Below are 18214 nucleotides of genomic sequence, written 5' to 3'. Positions count from 1 at the left end.
CGGATAAGAATAACAAACTGTTGCACAACAAATACCTCATCAACCCTGTCGACCTCTTGGCTGTCCAATCACGAACACAGAGCCCGAGAATATTCTGACAGCACGTGCCCAAACGCACAGCTATGCATTTTACTCGACACACATACATGCACTACACTACAAACACACACGATTCTACACGCACACACACGCACGCACGCACACAATCTACACACACGCATACACGTGGTAATCCTAATGTACATGCTAAACACAATCAGCTCAGCCAAAACCCACTGACAGGTGTAGTCACAACTGAACTTGAAAAGTTTTATCTTTGGACATTTTTGTTTGTTGCCATTTTGTCGTCTTTTTTTTTTTTTTTTGATTTTGTGTTTTTTAGGATGGTTTTTGTTTTTAGTTTTTTCTCTTTTTACATACCTCAAATCAAGTAACCTGCAGTGGTGTCTTTACCTCAGGAGCTGTAGTATATTTAACCTGAATCAACTTTATTTTTATATTCTTTTTTCTTTTTCTTTTTGACCTAGTTGCAATCAGGGGAAGTCAGGTAACTCTCTCTCTCTCTCACCAGTGGAACCTCGCAAACTGAGCACCCGCCTCGGCGGCCGCCGGCCTCCCGCCGCCCCCGGGCCGCTCGGGTTTCTCACCGGCGCCGTAGACTCGACTCAAACTGGTGAACGATCGGATGCTGTGGATCAGCACGTAACGTACCGAATCTCAGAACTCCGCCCTCAGTTCAGATCACGTCGAGTCCCTTACATTGGCTGGAAGGTTCATTATGTACACACACACGCCTCCCACAGTGGACCGTGAACCCTCTCTCTCTCTCTCTCTCTCTCTTTCTCTCTCTCTTTCACTCACGAGCGCAGGAATTTTGTGTCTCATCAAAAAGAAAAAAATCATGGCAGAACCGCACAAACGGTCATTTTAAAAACAACCACGTGGCACACAAAGCCGGTGGAGGGGAGGGGAGGGGCGGGAGCGGCAACTTGAATCCAGCCGCAGCAGGCCGAGCGGACCCCGAGCTCGTCTCTCCACCCGGCTCCTGTCCGATGTTACTAGTTCAGAAGACTCGCTGTGAGTTTGCTTCACGTCTTGTTCGTGCACCCTTCCTCCGGCCACGGAGCCGAACGTCGGCCCGACATTGGCGGTCGTCAATGCATCGTTTCTCAGGTTGTCTCGTGCCGGCCTCCTGTGCTCTTTGGGGTGGGGGCGGTGGGTGGGGTGGCGGCGCGTGTCTCTCTCAGGGAGCAACGCGACAACCGCGAGGAATCGCTGTTGATGATACAAGAAAAAGAAGGGACGTCGTTAACCTGAAGAATGCACAAGTCTACACGACTGTTCGAGAATACCTCATCAGACTCTCCCGAAGGAGAGCTACACTACATACCTCATAACGGCTGCGAAGCCATCAAGACTTGATGCCACAACCCCTCCCCTGCCCCCCCTCCGAACCCTCGTGATGGAAATCGTACCTGACCTGAAACTGACGTGAACGTACCGACACACTGCTGGTGTTTTTTTTGGGGGGAGGACTAACGGAATTGGGACGGGGCCCGCTATCGCTCTCTCCCCTCCTGTGTTCACTTATGTATAACTTGTTTTATGCTTGCTTCCGTTTCCTTTCTCTTTTTTTTTTCTTTTCTTGGTTCCTCAAGTGGTCTGAGGAGACATTTAGTTGTTTTGTTTTTTTTTCAGGGAAGAGGAAAAGAATAGTTATTTCCTCACGGATGTGTAGGATTGTCAACGGGTTTCGAGGTCGCCGCGGGTCAAAGCAGATAAAACGACAACAATCGACCGTGTTAACCTTAAACTTGACCGCGGACTCCTAAATCGCAGTCGACGCTTCTCTTTATTTTTTTTCTTTCACGACAGAAGCGAAATGATAATGCATGTGTACAATCATGTGACCAGCGTTTTTAAAGACACCCTAAATGTTCTGGTTCACGTTGGCCTCTGGTTATTGCACAGCTAGATACCAAAGACTAGCCAGGTCGCTCCTCGTGGTTGATCCCTCGTACAATCCTGCCGGCTGTGGCGCACAGCAAGGCAGCTTAAGGTCTATTTTGAGCTGCATAGAAAAACAAACATTTTAATCAGGTTTTCCTTTTTTTTTTTTTTCCTTCTTTCTCGAAAGCAAATGAAAATATAAAAATATCTCTAGATGAGGCGAATCCCCATGTTTTTGAGTTGTACAACATGACTCGACGGCGGAAATGCGTACATTTCTATCTGGATTTAAAGACTCAAAATCTGATTACATGACATGTGCAGACATTTTGTTTTTGTGGGCAGATAATAAGGTTTTGTTGTCCAGAACAGCAGCGCAGACGCTGGCGCTTTCTCCCCAATTTGAATCCTTCACATTTATGGGCTCCAGAAAAAAACTAACCGCCCTCCTTTTGAAAAAAAAAAAAATAATTCAAACACCTCACCCGGTGCGCCGAGAGGCCCACGAGTCTGGCTCTTTTTTATTAAAGCAGACTCGTTCTGATAATCCCGTAACCGTCAAATTGTCCCTCCAATTGTACGGCATTTCCCCTTTTAAAGTCAATTTTTACGCATTTTCAAATACCACAAAGGATAGGAGGATGATGATGATGATGCATTTTTCTAGCTTTATCGGTGTTGAATGTGAGGCATTGTATCCGTTTAGAAACCTCTTTAAGCCCAGTGTGAACCGAGGTGGGCAGCCTTGTTGCTTTTACTAGACTGTATTTTAGCTATTACGTGTCAGGTTTTTTGCAAATGTTTTGCAGTGCAGGTCTCAGTTTTGGGACTTTTGAGGGACGGCGAGTCCTCGCCGGTGATCCCTTCAGAACCCTGCATGACACATAACTGTATTTTATAAAAAAAAAACTAAAAGAAAAAAGGTGAGAACTGTATATGCTGCCTTAAAATAGTTGCTGGTGAGATCCCGCCGGTGCAGTTTTCTCTACTCGGGGGGGAAAATGTCTTTCTCTCCGAGCTTAATCCATCGGAGAGTAATCACTTTTTATTTTGGCGAACACTTCAATCAGACGTTTAAGACACCAGTTGTCATTCATACTGTGTGTAACAACTGAGTTTGGCTATTTATTTGTGTGCGTGTGTGTTTTTTGTTTTCGTCCTGGTGGACCTCGTTTTCAGTATTAGCTCAGCTTAATCGTTTAGGCGCCGTGATACTGAAACCTTTCATTGTGTGCGTGCGTGTGTGTGTCTGTGTCCACGCGCCTGCAGGTGGCGCCATGGTCGCATTTATCACAGGAGCGGGCTATTTTAATAGAAGGGGGACGTTTTCTCCAACAGTAGCCTCCCTTAATTAAATCCATGCAGTTTTTGGTCCCCATGTGGTTCATTGGGGACTTCTCATCACACACACACACACACGTGTGTGTGTCCTCTGCTGTCGCTTGTACCACTTTGCCGTTCGTCAGTTCGATCCCTCGGCTTCAAGCCAGCGACCCTCCGGTCAACCTCACAATCCTCCACGCTCTTTCCCCCTGATTTGCTGTATGATGTGTTGCGCCTGTGAGCCTGCATGCATGTGTGTGTGTGTGTCTGTGTGTGTATGTGTGCACATGTGTGCACGTGTCTATTAGAGACCACCCCCCCTACCTCGTCATACCACAATACCTCAGGGCAGTGGGCTGCAGTCACTGTTGCATTCGATATTGAAGCTGCGTTGGGGGACGAGTGCTGACGGTCACTTCGCTGAATGCAACGCTGTTTTCTTTCTCTTTTTTTTTTCCGTTTTGGATTTGCGTCGTCAGTAACTGTAGGCGAGGTCTCGTCACTCAGGAAGCTGTGAAGTTGGAAGTCTGCAGAACCTTTTGTCTCTCAGATGATTTTGGAGTTAATTCAGTTTTAAAATTGTTTAAAAACTAACCTGATCTGTGTAAAAACAGGCGCATATGCAAGTGGTTATCGAATACCTCATTTATCAATTTTATGTTGTTGTTTTTTTGGCTTGTACAATGCTCCGTATATTAATTCAACTGTGGGGTTTGTGCATATTTTTGTACTGTTATTATTATGGACATGGTAATAATGATATTACTGATATTATAGTTTTCTCTTTGATTAAAGCAAACAAAAAAAAATAGGACAAAACACATGAATGCTTGTAAAAACTGGTTTGTGCTGATTGTATTTAAGAGGAGCACTTTTCCAAAGTGGTTTTCACACATTCAGTTTTGTTCATATTAGTAATATAAAGATATGGTTCTCAGGGCTTTAAACTTGTATGTCATGATAAAGTTTTACTTTATATCTTACTTCCATGTGTGTTTTGTTTTATTTCTTCTTTTTTCAAGTGTTGTTGGGCTTCTTTAAACGGTGTGATCTACACCTGCTCACGTTTTAGAAGCTGGGTTAACGTTGAGGTTCACTTTCACATCCTCTGACCTTCATTTCTATTCCAGTGGTGCGGAAAAAAAAAACTTCACTTCCACTTTTAAATTGTCAGTAAGTTTCCCCTCACAAAACAAACCAAACCCAGAGCCTCAAGCACGGAAATTTATCACTTTGGTACATCAGCCTCAGGTGTTTTCTATGTCACACTTTGTGTGGGAAGAGATGATATTCCTACACGATCACGAGCGTTTCGCAAGTGAACGTGTTCTGACCAAGAAATGCTCAGGAAATGTCACAATGCAAGTTGTGATATTTTAGTACAACCCATTCAGTATCGATGCCACAGTGGTGCTGCTGTTTTATAGGGCAAAAAACAGAATGTAAAGAATAAAAATAGTTATACTGCCGCCGCTGTACCACAGCCCTTCATGAGGTTTGAAGAAGTAAACTTGTAGATCGTAACAAACAATGACGGTAAACTGCAGAACGAAAAAAAGGATTGGCATTAATATTGCATGTTTTCTAAATGTTTTCTTACAAAAAATAAATCCACTGTAACGCTCAAATCCCAACAAAACATCACATCGTGCCACAAACATGACTCTGGCATCTGCTTTAACAGCTATTGTTGTGTTCCCACACACATGGCATGTCAAACAAGTATTAAAACATTAATTCATTAATATATATATATATATATATATATATATATATTAATTACAATGAATAAAGTGCTGAACTAGTGTGCAAGGTAGGAAATGTACTGCAAGGACAGAATGTCCTCGGTAAAGGAAACGGGTATTTCAAAAGAACGGAAATGCAATGACGCTGCCATTGTATGAGAGGACTCTTGGTTTCTACCAACCCAACAAAGGTTTGCTACGTGCCACTTCCTCGCCCCAGTTTATGTGGTCAAGCGTCTGGGTTTCTTCATCTTCAACCAGTTGCAGCTCTGCATCTATCTTTAAATCCAGAAAAAGATGGCGGAAGAGAGACGTCGTCCTGGATTTGTTCGACACAATGCTGTAATTTGAAAGTCGAATTAACGGCGACATTCGTCAATATTTTCTCCAATGTTGTGTGGCTTATAATAATATACAGATTCAACATTTATGGTGTGCAAAACAAGCGAAGAGGTTCTTCTTTTAATCGCCGCAATACCACCTTCACCCAGCCGGCCGTGTGGTTCTGCATGGAGATTCATCTTCTCATGGTACCAAACCGTTAGGATTAAGCTGGGCTCACAAAATATGAATTCGAATCATTATTGGTTCACGGTACATGAGGACCAGTTTAAGCTTTTACACATTTTTTTACTTCATTCTCCTGTAAGTTTGCATTAAAAGTCGAGGACTTATTATGTACACTCCAAAGCCAGATGGGGACATCAGATTTCTTCATCAATGTCTACTCTGTTGAAAGCAATGCAGACTCCTGAATGCACAAGCGCAGGAATACTATTTTGTGAAATCCACAGAAGCAATCACTATTGGGACCTAAAGGATTCATTAATTTATTAACAATGTCACCCCTAGATATGTTTCTATAGCAGACACTTAGGAGATCGACAGCTGGATAGAAGGAAGGAGGATGAATCCAGGATGAAAAATATTTAAAATTATTTAAAAAGCCAAAGTGTAAATGTCAATCACAACATTCAGACAGAAGACAATTAAACTCAAGAACAACGCTGTTCCTCTTTATTCATTGCTACCATCATTAATTAAAAAGCAGAAGCTCAACATTACTGGAGCCACAATGTCGCATGTAAAGAAATTAAATTTGTTCTTGAGCCAAAATTGTTTCAGAAACTCTCGACCTTTCTTAAAGTTTGACCCCCCTGCTGCTGCACACATTAAAGCCGGGGCTTGATTTTAAGGGTTGTTCATTCAGTGTTTCTGTCGTACTTCCCTATAAACTGTGAGGGATGAAAGCGAAGCATCCAGCTGTGACAAAAGCCATAGCTTATTCAAAATAATTACAAAAATTTAAAATAAAATTTGCTGAGCAGATTTGGCTGGCCTGCACCAGAAGATATGTCGCTTTTCACTTTGGCCTGGAAGTCTTAACCCGCGGAAATGACTGAAGACCTAATTTCAAAGCTCATTTGCAGTTTTGGGGACAAGCGGTAGCGTAATGTTCAATGCCTGAGGCCATTTAGCCTGCAATATAAACAAGTCTATAGTGAATGAAGAGTGTCTTCATTGCTTAGCTCAAGACTGTTTTTGTTGTTGTTGTTGAGCATGGATGTTGCAGAAAAGAATCGCCATGCTATTATCTTTAATAAATCGTCATAATCCATGCACTGATGAGCACATGCTATGAATATGACTCTAGTCTTGTTCCTGATAACAACTATTGGATTACATAAGTCTGGTATATATTATACTACAGGTGCAAACAATTATTGCGTTTCAGTCCACAGAAGGTGAAAATACATCCTCTGAATTAATAATTCATGTATATATATTTAATATGCGTTGTAATTTCATGTATTTCAGGAGTATTGCGCCAATGTAGCATGATGTTTAAAACATGAGAAAATCAATGCAGCAGAACCAGAGATATCCTATTTTTTAATTCCACACATTCCTCCTCCTGGCGCGTCCATCACCCACAATGCAACTCACCCATCAGCGGTTCTGTTATAGATAGGGGTGTGTTGTGCTCCTAGCGGCTAGCGTAACCTGCAGCCTCCAGCCTGCCACAGAGACGAGCAGCTTGCTAGCTACGAGCGAAAAAATGGAGAGAGGCCTTCAGGAATTTAATTTAATTTAACAAAGAGAAGCGCTGACACATAAAAATGCACCTAAAGCGAGTGTCAAAACCTGTTTTTCTAATCTGATACATTTAATAATGTCTATTGAAATATATAAATGGAAACACAGCTTTTCTTCACGTGGGCAGTAATGTGTGAAAGATCCCCTCAAAGCAACGAAGATAGTAAGCTGCAGTGTTTGTAGCTTTGATTGTAAGTTTCATTTTGTTAAAATGAGACAAACGTTACTTTTATTGATATGGCACATCTAGGAAAATAATTTTAAAAAATTGTGGAGAAGTTGTGAAGTGTTATGAAGTCAGCAAACTGGCAAAGTTAATGTAAACAAATGGAAGGTAACATTTGCCTGTAGCCACCATTAGCTCAGCTATGCAGACCTGCTTTATAGTTTCCATCGCGCATGAGTTGCGCTTGCCAGTAGGTCTAACTGTGTTACACAGGTTGCGGGCGAATAGTCCTTTGATTGCCATTGTTTTTCCTCCCGTGTTCTTTACTCAGGACAAACTCTTGATCAGAAGAGCCATCAGACAAAGCCAGATCAGTGGGCTCGATGAGCGGCCCGCGGCCCCGCCCTCCAGCTGTAGTTGGTACTGCGCCACCACTCTACTGTAGCCCATCTCCTCCGACACACATGTGTACGCCCCCGCCTGCTCGGGGCCCATGCTGTCGATCAAGAGGAGGCACTGCTGCTCCCTGGAGTTGCAGGATGTGTGGTTGCGCTCGAGGTGGCGCCAGGTGTACCGGGCGTGATGGGACGACACCGGGCACCGGAGGAAATACTTGGAGTTAGGAGGAAGTGTGATCCTGCCCGTGGCCGCGGCTGCATGCGTCGCAGTGGAACCTTGAAACACTGAGGAAAGAAACGACGGGTCTGTTAAACTTTTAGACGGGTGTTTGTTTAACCCCTTTTTTTTTTTTTAATCCGCAGACTATTTGTTCGAGCATGGCGAGCCTCTCGGAGATAGTAAAAGTACGCCACGTGTTTGAACGATGCAACAACTTGAAGATGTATTTTATCAAAGGTTATTCTATAACGCAGAAGTAGAGTTCTTCACGTTGACTTGAGATGTGAGGGGAAAACAAGTAGACATTTTGGTTGATGAGTGAGTGGACTAGGAGAATAGAGAACTGTATCGTCAGCGTACGGTATTCTGCTCTCTGATGTTGAACGGAAGTTGTTGACCGGGAGATAAGAAAGAAGTTGACTAATTTGTAATTAGATAGTCAGGGGAAACATTCATCGTGGCAGAGACGTGACCACGGCAAAATAGCAGACAGGAAGTCCAGGAAGTGGCCGTGTCAATTGCTTGCAAGATTCCCATATGATTTGAAGCAAATGTTAAAGGTTCAAATCAACCTAAATGCCTCATTATTTAAGAAACGGTATTTCTAAATTAATATGTAATTAAGTCTACTTAAACAGTAAAATAAGTGTATGTAAGAGGACTTCTGGGGACGTTGAGCTTCAATTATTATGGTTGTGTTTGAAGAGTGTGGCTTGGCTCAGGATGATTGTTGTCTTCGCAGTGTCCCAAAGTAAACTGTCGGAGACAAACCGCGATACTAAGAAAGCACTCGTGTGTCACTTTTCCAAACCTGCCAACTCAAAGTAAATAAAGCGTCACGTCGATGTTTTGAGTGTGTCTATGTTGATCATGAAACAGGCATATCCGGATCTTTTCGGATTAATGTTATCTCCCAGGGCAGAGCCTGTGATGAATGTTTTGGAAGTTTACTGCCTTGCTCAAGGGCTCTTGCTAGCGGTCACTTGCCATGTGTTTTTTTTTTGTTTGTTTCATTATGACTCTTCCTTCAGTTCTTCAAATCAGGATTTTCGCTTCATGCTTTTTTTGGTGAGCCTAGCTTAGCCAGACTGGAACCTCATACCATTGTCAGGGAACTGAGCCGTGGACACAGGCGAGCACTTGGCATGGTTCCCATAGGTCACATCCTGCAGCGTGCCGCTGTGAAAGTAAAGGATATTTGAGTTAGGCTACAAACATAAACCGTGCATGTTTCCATTCGTTTTTGTCAAGCTAATTTTCAGTGAACTTTTGAAATACCGCAGAAAGAGAAAATGCAATCCACTTGTTTGGATCGAATAAACTGGACTACAGCGTGGTTTGGTTAGAATTTGGCGCCTAAAGCTACTCATGCCTAAAGCTACTCATGGCTAAAGCTGTGCATGGCTAAAGCTACGCATGGCTAAAGCTACGCATGGCTAAAGCTACGCATGGCTAAAGCTACACATGGCAAAAGCTACACATGGGAAAAACTGTGCATGGCTGAAGCTGTGCATGGCTAAAGCTACTCATGGCTAAAGCTGTGCATGGATAAAGCTGCGCATGGCTAAAGCTACGCATGGCTAAAGCTACGCATGGCTAAATCTGCGCATGGCTAAAGCTACGCATGGCTAAAGCTACGCATGGCGAAAGCTACGCATGGCTAAAGCTGCGCATGGCTAAAGCTACGCATGGCTAAAGCTACGCATGGCTAAAGCTGTGCATGGCTAAAGCTACGCATGGCTAAAGCTGTGCATGGCTAAAGCTACGCATGGCTAAAGCTGTGCATGGCTCAAGCTACGCATGGCTAAAGCTGTGAATGGCTAAAGCTGTGCATGGCTAAAGCTGTGCATGGCTAAAGCTACTCACGTGATGCCGTCAGGACACAAAGACACACATTCAGATGCAAGGAGACAGCGGAAACAGATGATCACTCATGACAGAATTTATACCACGAGGACTTTTCTACGACTCAGTTTGTGCATCACACTTTAGCGTCGAAGGCAATAAAAACCCCTCAAGTTTCAACACATTTCTTTTGTTTCTATACAGCTCTTCTATTGGGATACTTCAAAATGTACTGTGAGTGAGTACATACCACTCAACAGCAATATGTACACACACACCAGACACAACAAAACTACCTGCCAGTAAATCCAACAGTTTAAATTGATATTAAGGCAGACGCACACAAGGTACACAACTGTCACAATACAGTTTGACAGCAGAGCCGAGTTACTGTACACGACTGAACCCACATCTTTCTGATGAAGACTTTATTGGCAACAACACCGGTGTAAAAAGTTTGTACCACAAACACCCATATGAGGAAGATCTTCATGACTAAATGTATCTAAGGTCTGCTTTCAACTTCTTCTGTTTAACTTTAAAATATCCTTCACTTCTAAGTACAAGAACAGACGAGTTTCACATAAAGTTCTCTTTTTCTGGCCATTTTGAGAGTTTAATGAACCCACAAATGTGATGCTCCAGATACTCAACTAGCTCAAAGAAAGACCAGTTTTATAACTTCTCTCACCAGCAGAACTGTTTTCAGCTGTGTGACATCACTGCACAAGGGTTTTCTACTCGTCCATTAGTCTTCTAAGGCGATTATCAAACACAATGTACCACTAGAACACTGGAGTGATGCTGCAGGAAATGGGCCTCTATACACCTCAGTAGATATCTAATTAAAAACCAGACGTTTCCAGTGCTGCTCACAGTAACACGCTGTGAGGTAGATTTCCATATCAGGTTCAGAAGGAGGGGTTGCACTAGATTGAATGAAACCACACCAGCGTTAAGAAGAAAAAAAGTTACATTAACCACATCACTTCCTGGGGGGGGCTCACGGGGGATTTTGCAGTCTTTATGTTTTACCACAAAAAGATGCACTGCCAGACCGACTATTGCTGAGAGCAAGAATACATTTTCTCCAGTTGCGAGATTGTGAGTCAACTCTCCCCATCACCCAGACAAAGAGCAAATTCGATTTTACGTCGCGTCTGACTAATCAAAGTCATCATTGAGCACACAGGAAGTGTGTATGCAGATGTGCTGCTGGTTGGCGGGAAGAGGGCGCTGGCCGTGTTCCTGTGTGTTACGTAGAAACCAGTAAAATCTAAAGATATAATTAACTTCATGACAAACTTTCTTCCTGTTTGCAAACAAAGTCCTTTTTTTTAAGTTAACTTGTCCCTGTAAAGTCAGAATGTAATCATGAGAGAGAGGGGGTGTACAGTCAATGCTGAGCCATAAGACTACAGGGTAAGTTCCAGAAATATGTATTTGTTACTTGATTCCAGTTGGCGTTTGTACTTTCCAACAAATCCAGTTAGCACTAAGTGGTATCTGTTGAGGTGAGGCCCTCTTCCTCCCCTTAAGGACTTCTCCCATTGGCTGTTATGAGCTAATGCTCTCAGGTTGCGAAAGACTCCAGCGGCAATTAACACAAAGCAAAAATCAGCTTTGCCTTTGGTCCAAACACACTTTGGACCAAAGTAGCACTAAAATAGGAAAGTTATCGCTACTTTTTGAAGTTTAAAACCATAACTGGCTGTACAGGGGGCTGGATTTATCTTTATATCCTCAAACCAGTACCTTTTTTTTTAAACTTATATTTCCTGATAGAAAAAAGGTTGTTACATATTTAATCATGCGAAACTCTCATGACAAGTCCTCTCATCATAAAATACTCTGTAGGAATTACTTTTTCTTCTGCTGATCTTGGCAGTTCTGAGTTTCAGAACACAACATGTGACAATGAGGCGACTGCTGTTCAAACACATGACAGCCGCATGCTTAGGCCTGGAGGTGAATATTAATAGCACGAGCACTTAAACCTTCACCTATTATGTCAAATTGTGAGAGAACTCATCACTCTGAAGGGATCATGTATGGTATGATCAAGGTATGTTTTAATATCTAGAGGATGATCCATCTTACTTGGGGGTGCAGTGGGTGCCGTTCCAGCCACAGTCGGGATCTCTGGCCAAGACGCATAGCTCACAGGTGTTCCCATACTGGCCACAGTTTGCCACGTTCAGTTGGACCAGTTCATTTCTGGAGCTCACGTACAGCTTCCCCTGCAATGATACACAGCACAACCTTGTAATGGAAACCACTTTTCTTTTTTTTTTATTCTTAAAACAAGCAGTATCCTCTGAAAAACATCCAAGTTCTACGCCCTTCTCTCAGAATTGCTCCCATTTTTCTTGAACTCACTCTCACCAATATTGATGTACATGGGTATGAATCTTCCATTGTGTCTTGTTTTAGGAGGGAATAGTTGTGTAGGCGGCGTTGTTACTCACAGAAGAGGGCTGGAGGTTGATGCTGACCACGTTGGCCCTGTGGGTGAAAGGTTGATACTCGGCGATGATGAATGCCTGACTTTTGTTCTGCATCACCTTATGAATCCCTCCGTTATCTGGATCAAGGAGACAGGAAGGAACATGACTAAATACTCACACCCGTTTTTACACACCCTGCCTTCAAAAACAAGCCCACTCATATCCCATGCTTCATCACCTCGCTATGACACGTCCAGCAAAGCATATCAAAGGTTTTAAAGCGAAAAAAAAGAGTCTGTTGGGCTTGGTACTACATTGGTACTGTAACTTATAGCTTCTTTCACAATGCTGTAACTTGACTGTTGCACATATTTTATTACCAAAGAGCCAACAGGAAGGTTAGCAGTGCTGATGTAACTGAGGCCAAAAAGCAAGCTATCTGGAGATCAGTCAAAGTTCAACAGAAAACCCAGTTCCCTTTTGTGGGTTTGGATTTAAAAATGTCAAACAGTGCATTGTTCTTACAGGAAAAACTGTTAAGAGGAACGTGTGTATGTAAATCCCCTCGAATGTACAATCATGAAAAGGACACTACACAAATCAACTTCCCTGATCAATATCACTCACTGAGAGACAGGAACAGGACGGTTTGGTGTTGGTCTCTGGTGCTGACGTGGATGTGAGTGTAGTAGTGGTGATTAGAGAGGAGCGGGCGGTTGTTCACAGGCCGGACCAATTGCTTCATCTCCGAATGCATCTTGATCATCTTCAGGACCGCTGGTTGAATCTTTCTGCTGTCTTCAACACACTGATGTAAAAAAGAAGAAGAAGAAGAAGAAGGAGAAGGAGAAGGAGAAGGAGAAGAAGAAGAAGAAGAAGAAGAAGAAGAAGAATTAGAAGAAGAAGAAGAAGAAGAAGAAGAAGAAGAAGAAGAAAGGCATGTGGTTTGTCCTGCCTGTACATGTTGCCTGGATTCCTCACGAGGTCACGCGGGAGTCGCGGATATGTGTGTGAGCTGACGCAGAGGAGCGACTTTTGGGTCTCGGCGGCTCCCAGAGCGGTCAGAATATGACGCTGCGACGTCAGTTATATCTGTAGAGCGTTTCTTCTTTGAAAGAAGAAAGAGGAACGGCACTGAAGGCTCATCTCCATGGGAAAAAAAAACGTTTCGCTCCTTTGTCAAACTTCTCCCGTTTTGGTGAATATTTGATTGGCAGAGGGTTCATTCCCCGAAAATAGTTTCCAATGTGATCATCTGTAACTAGCGAGCTAGTTTTCATTAGTTGGCTAATGAAGCTATTGTTCGCTTCATGAGTTTACAGGAAAACCTGTCTGGCTCAGTTTTGAATGCTTTCAGCTGACTTATTTTTATAGAAGAACCTTAATATTCCTAAATATTTGACGGCTACGTACATTAAATTGAGCTTGACGCTGACGTTGAGACTTATATATAGAATATATAATTACATACAGTAATAATGCAGTTGTTGGGTATTCTAGTAGCACTAGTGGTGACTTCAAAGCTACTATAATATACACAAAAGGTCAAAAAGGTCATTTGAAAATACTGGTGAAATTTGAGAAAATGTCAAGTTATGTTTCAAGATGTGCAGACATGAAGATGATTTACCAATAATGAAACAAAAAGAGTAATATATATTACTCAGAATTAATTACATCTTTGACTTCGTAACTGTATTAAAGCGTTGGGGTTGAAAGATTGTGTCCATATTGGTGTCAGGAATCTTCTGGTGACGAGTCCAGTTGGCACAGCTGTTATTTTGCACTGCAGATAAAGTTGCTGGACACATACCTTTCTCGGCCTGTCTGTTTGCCCGACCTCGCCTTTAAATGGGGAGGTTGCGAAGATGTGGTCAATATCTTGTATGGTGTAGACACACACAGCACTCATGCCCCTGCGGAGAGACGCATCGGTCAGCGTTGTGAACAGACACAAAGTCTTAAGTCATGATGGTCAGGAAAATGTTCGGAAAAAACATATAATTAGGCTGGGCTACGTTTAGAAAGGAGGAAATCAACTCAAAAGCTAAAAAGAGCAAGCATAAACAAGGCGTTCCCTGTTAGAATAAACGGGATAAAACCAAACAGTTCTGATCAACGTCATCTTCAAAGCACAGGGAAAACATTATCTTGTTTTACCTCGGAGTAAAAACTGTTTTTAGAGTCTTTATTCCCATCTCATGATTAGTCATGATGGTTTGTGGCTATGGTTTGGTGCCTGACACGTCATGTGACTGTTTAATGTAAAACAAACCGAAATGGAGAAGTCAACGTGTTTTCACATTCGGCTTAATCTTGAAAATGCACATTATTGCACGCTAATGCTTAAGTCATGGCTGTACTTGAGTCTGACTTCAATTTATCTCACAACAACGGGATTCAAACGAGTTTGAAAACTCCCCACCCTTCTTTCTTGAGCGCGTGAATGATAATGCATGAGTCTGTGTACCATTCATTCCTGAAGAGTGCGTAAACCCTGGTGTCCTGCCACTGGTCTGCGTGCACCGTGGCCGCGTCCACCAGCTCAGAGAACCGCTCTCCGCTGTCGGCGTCTCCACAGAAGAGCGGGGCATTCATCTCGGACGTCCAGCTGAACTGCAGGATGTTCTTGGGGCCGCCACGATCCCCCTATAGCGACAATATATAATTAGTAGTATATGTACCTCGCATATGTGCACATATCTGATGCTAACGATGAGTTTTTATTCAGACAATTTTGCTAAATAAAATCTTACTTGTGCAGGTCTTACCATGCAAAGCCGGGCCACAAAAGGGAGCCACATTTCACCGTACAAGCCTCTGTCTGTGGTTTTCTCCCTATAAAAGGCATAGACTTGCCTCTTCAGGGGTTCTCTCAGTCTGCTGAGCACCAAACCCACATAGTGCTGCTCTGAAGAGAGAAAAACAAAGCCATTGTTTCTCTCTATCGCCGTAGAACGTGTGCATTTTTAAGTGAACATCGTTTACAAAAAAACGGATCCATCTCCATTGCAAATACCTTTATTGTGTCTTGCCGGTCCAACTCTGTGTTTCCCAAACTTGTGGATGCCGACATAACCTTGAGATCCAGAGTACGCAATGTAGAGATCACTTTCTGGAGAATCTGCAAAAAGACGGCGCCAAGTGTTACACGTGTTTCGGGTGTCACATCATCGCTGTGCTTTTGGTTTGCAGCGAGCGCGTCAGTTTCATATTCCAGACGCCAGTTTAATGATATATATGCAAACCATAGATAAAATGCAAAAGGTGTCTGTGCTGGCTGGCATGCCAGTGGAATAAAACTGGAGTCTGGAGTGAAGAGCAGGGGCACAAGCTGGAAGCACCAGCGCAATGTCATCCCTCCTAAGCATTGTTAGGTCAGAAGGAGACACCATCATGAGAAAGTGCGGTTAGTTCTGCTGAAAAGAGCATTAAATTCCTGCGTGTTCAGAAACTCACCCAGAAGGGCAAACTGTTCACCTTCCTTTGGGATAAATTCACTGATGGTCTTTTTTATGTGATCCGTTTTTGCAGAGGGAAGGCACAGGGGTGACTGCTGTGACAAATTCTACAAGAAAACACAAGAGATCTCAAATCTAACCCCAGCGGTTCTCCATCTGGCAGCACAATTTGGATTGTGTCAAACACACGGAGGTGTCCTCTGTGACCGGACGGAGAGGAGCCCCGTCGGTGCCGATGACTGTCCCCGAGATGCTGTGACGGCGAGACAGACATGTCGCTGCTCATCTCGGTGTCAGTGTCCTACCATGTCGCAGCACAGGGTCTCCTTGCCATTGGTCCCGCACAGAAACACACAGTTGGCCTCCTCCCTCTTGTGGAAGATTGTGATGTTGTAGTTGCAATCCTAAGTGAGAGCCACATGGTGCGAGGTGTTACAATCAGATGTGACTATACATGGTCCACATGTTCCGCTACGTGCTGTTATATGATGTTAGTTTACTGCTCTCAGTCTCGCTGGAAGCCCGCCGTCGATGCACGCTGGCCACATCACGTGTATTTCCGCAGGTCTCTGTGAGGAGAAGGCCTCGTTATCGTTATCTCCACGTCACATTGTAAATGAATGTCATCTGTTGTTTACATGCAAAAGCTCTGATAGTGACGTCGGCGGTGTGCCGAGTACCTTCTGAGGGTTTTGGAAGTCGAAAGAGTTGAGGTGTTTTCGTCCGGCGGCTATGACGGTGTCTGGCTCCTCATCCACAATAATCCCTACGGGGTTGTGATGTCCAGTTAAAGATACTCTCTTCATTGTTGTCTCTACATGGGAAAAATAAATATTGAATCATAAACAATGGATAAGGTCGAATTGTCATTGCACACACACACTAAACCGGTTATAAACCGGGCCAGCGGCGTGGTGCTATCCAGATTAAATTATCCAGTGGCAGCTGTGAAACCGATAACACTCCCATCAGCCTCACTTGTGCTTTGTACTCGATTACCATGCTAGCACGCTAAACTGAAATTGAGAGCATGAGAAAGATTATATTTGCTTAACATCAGCTTGTTAGCATTGCCGTTGTGATCGTGTTGGCGCGCTGATGTTAGAATCTAGCAATAAGCAATGCTAAGTCAAGGCACGGCCTCGCATCAGGCCGTGATTGGTCCCACCAGCAGCCAAAAATATTTTTTACATTTATACTAAACAGGAAAGAGAAAGCATTTACAGAAATGTGTTTTATTAATGTGCACTGTCCCCTTACCAAGTAGTTCATTAAAAAAGGACCACACTTGCTCATCCCTTGAGACTTTCCACATGTTATGGTCTTTCTGAGGATATGGACTACCTTCCAAGTGTGTGTTGAACCTTGTAATTAGTTGTCCTTTTTTTTCATAGCCATAGAAGATTTGGGTGTTTATTTAATCCTTGAATAGTTTGGGTGAGACGCTCCTCTTTGACTCGGAATCTGGTGTAATGTTAAGGAGGAAAAACATCTGTCCTTATCGGTCTCTGGTGGAGTTTTAATCTACCTGAGTTTGGGATGACAGTGTTTTTTCATTCATTAATTCATCCTTCATTCAAATGGTCGATGTCCTTCTCAGCCTTTTTCAACAAACAAGGCCCATATGGAAAACTGCCGGATTGTGCGAATGAAAGCATTTTCGACGCACACAGGGGAGGACAACTTGCGTGCAAAATAAAAAAAAAGTGGTGTCAGATTGAGGTTTATCAATCAGCAAGATCTGCAGAGTCAGTGTCCATTTAAACGTGAGAAATTGTCGAGGATGAGAGTTGTCCTTCGCTTGAAGTGTCAACTTGAAATGTGAAATGTTGAAGCGTGACAGATCTTTTTCTAACACTTGAACTCGAGGTGCTATGAAGGACATTAATGATGCTCATTCTGTGCTATCCGAGTGTATCAGTGGGTCAGCGTGCACAAACTGAAGCAGCTGAATGACATTCAGCCATCGTTAACTTTATCATTTAAACCTGTGTGTTACCTAAATATCTGTTAAAAATGCCTATTGCTCATAATAATGTCTCAACTTTTCACCTTCCAAATGTGTGTATCCCCCTAATTCTTCAGTAAACATTTTTTAAATGTTGTGTGGTAGTTTTGATATCTCCATGATGGCACAATCAAACATTACGTTTACTAAGACATTATTAGCTTTAAAAAATAATGATATTATCATCATATGTACGTCTTGTGATACTAAATATTAAAGTCTTTGGTGTGTGTGTGTGTGTGTGTGTGTGTGTGTGTGTGTGTGTGTGTGTGTGTGTGTGTGCGTGTCAGTCATTAAATATTCATGTGCTTCTATCAATATGTCCGACAGTTTCCCATCACAATAAACTTAGTTTCTCAAGAAGGATGAGCTCCTGACTCCCGATGAGGGAACTGCCAACACGTCGGTGTTAGTGCCAAAAAAAAGCACTTTAATAATTACTTATAGCGCAATGCAGCAGCTGTTCGGTCCCTTTGACAGTCTTGGGCTGATTCTGTGTGTCTCAAATCAAACTTGGAGAAACGATAACTTCTACATTTTTTAAACGTTTGACT

At 43.0% G+C, this 18214-nt stretch overlaps 1 protein-coding gene across 1 annotated transcript in view; it reads right to left on the bottom strand.

Annotated features, from left to right (window-relative positions):
• Positions 1-7311: 7311 nt before the first annotated feature.
• The window catches only part of LOC137783539 (semaphorin-7A), an 11281-nt gene continuing 378 nt past the window's right edge, over positions 7312-18214 (bottom strand). The window contains exons 2-14 of the mRNA XM_068573568.1: positions 16333-16466; positions 16153-16221; positions 15958-16056; positions 15651-15759; positions 15211-15315; positions 14963-15102; positions 14662-14840; positions 14005-14107; positions 12819-12999; positions 12213-12328; positions 11845-11984; positions 9002-9078; positions 7312-7964 (exon numbers count right to left, since the gene is read on the bottom strand). Coding sequence (XP_068429669.1) covers positions 7609-7964; positions 9002-9078; positions 11845-11984; positions 12213-12328; positions 12819-12999; positions 14005-14107; positions 14662-14840; positions 14963-15102; positions 15211-15315; positions 15651-15759; positions 15958-16056; positions 16153-16221; positions 16333-16466 — 1808 coding nt within the window. The 3' untranslated portion in view covers positions 7312-7608. The remainder of the gene's footprint in view (positions 7965-9001; positions 9079-11844; positions 11985-12212; positions 12329-12818; positions 13000-14004; positions 14108-14661; positions 14841-14962; positions 15103-15210; positions 15316-15650; positions 15760-15957; positions 16057-16152; positions 16222-16332; positions 16467-18214) is intronic.

The sequence above is a fragment of the Clinocottus analis genome, unplaced genomic scaffold (assembly GCF_023055335.1).
Source record: "Clinocottus analis isolate CAN_PGR_092001 unplaced genomic scaffold, fCliAna1.0.p SCAF_1, whole genome shotgun sequence".
Lineage (NCBI taxonomy): Eukaryota > Metazoa > Chordata > Actinopteri > Perciformes > Cottidae > Clinocottus > Clinocottus analis.
Note: the sequence above shows the minus strand (reverse complement) of the source record. Positions and strands in the feature narration are given on the sequence as shown.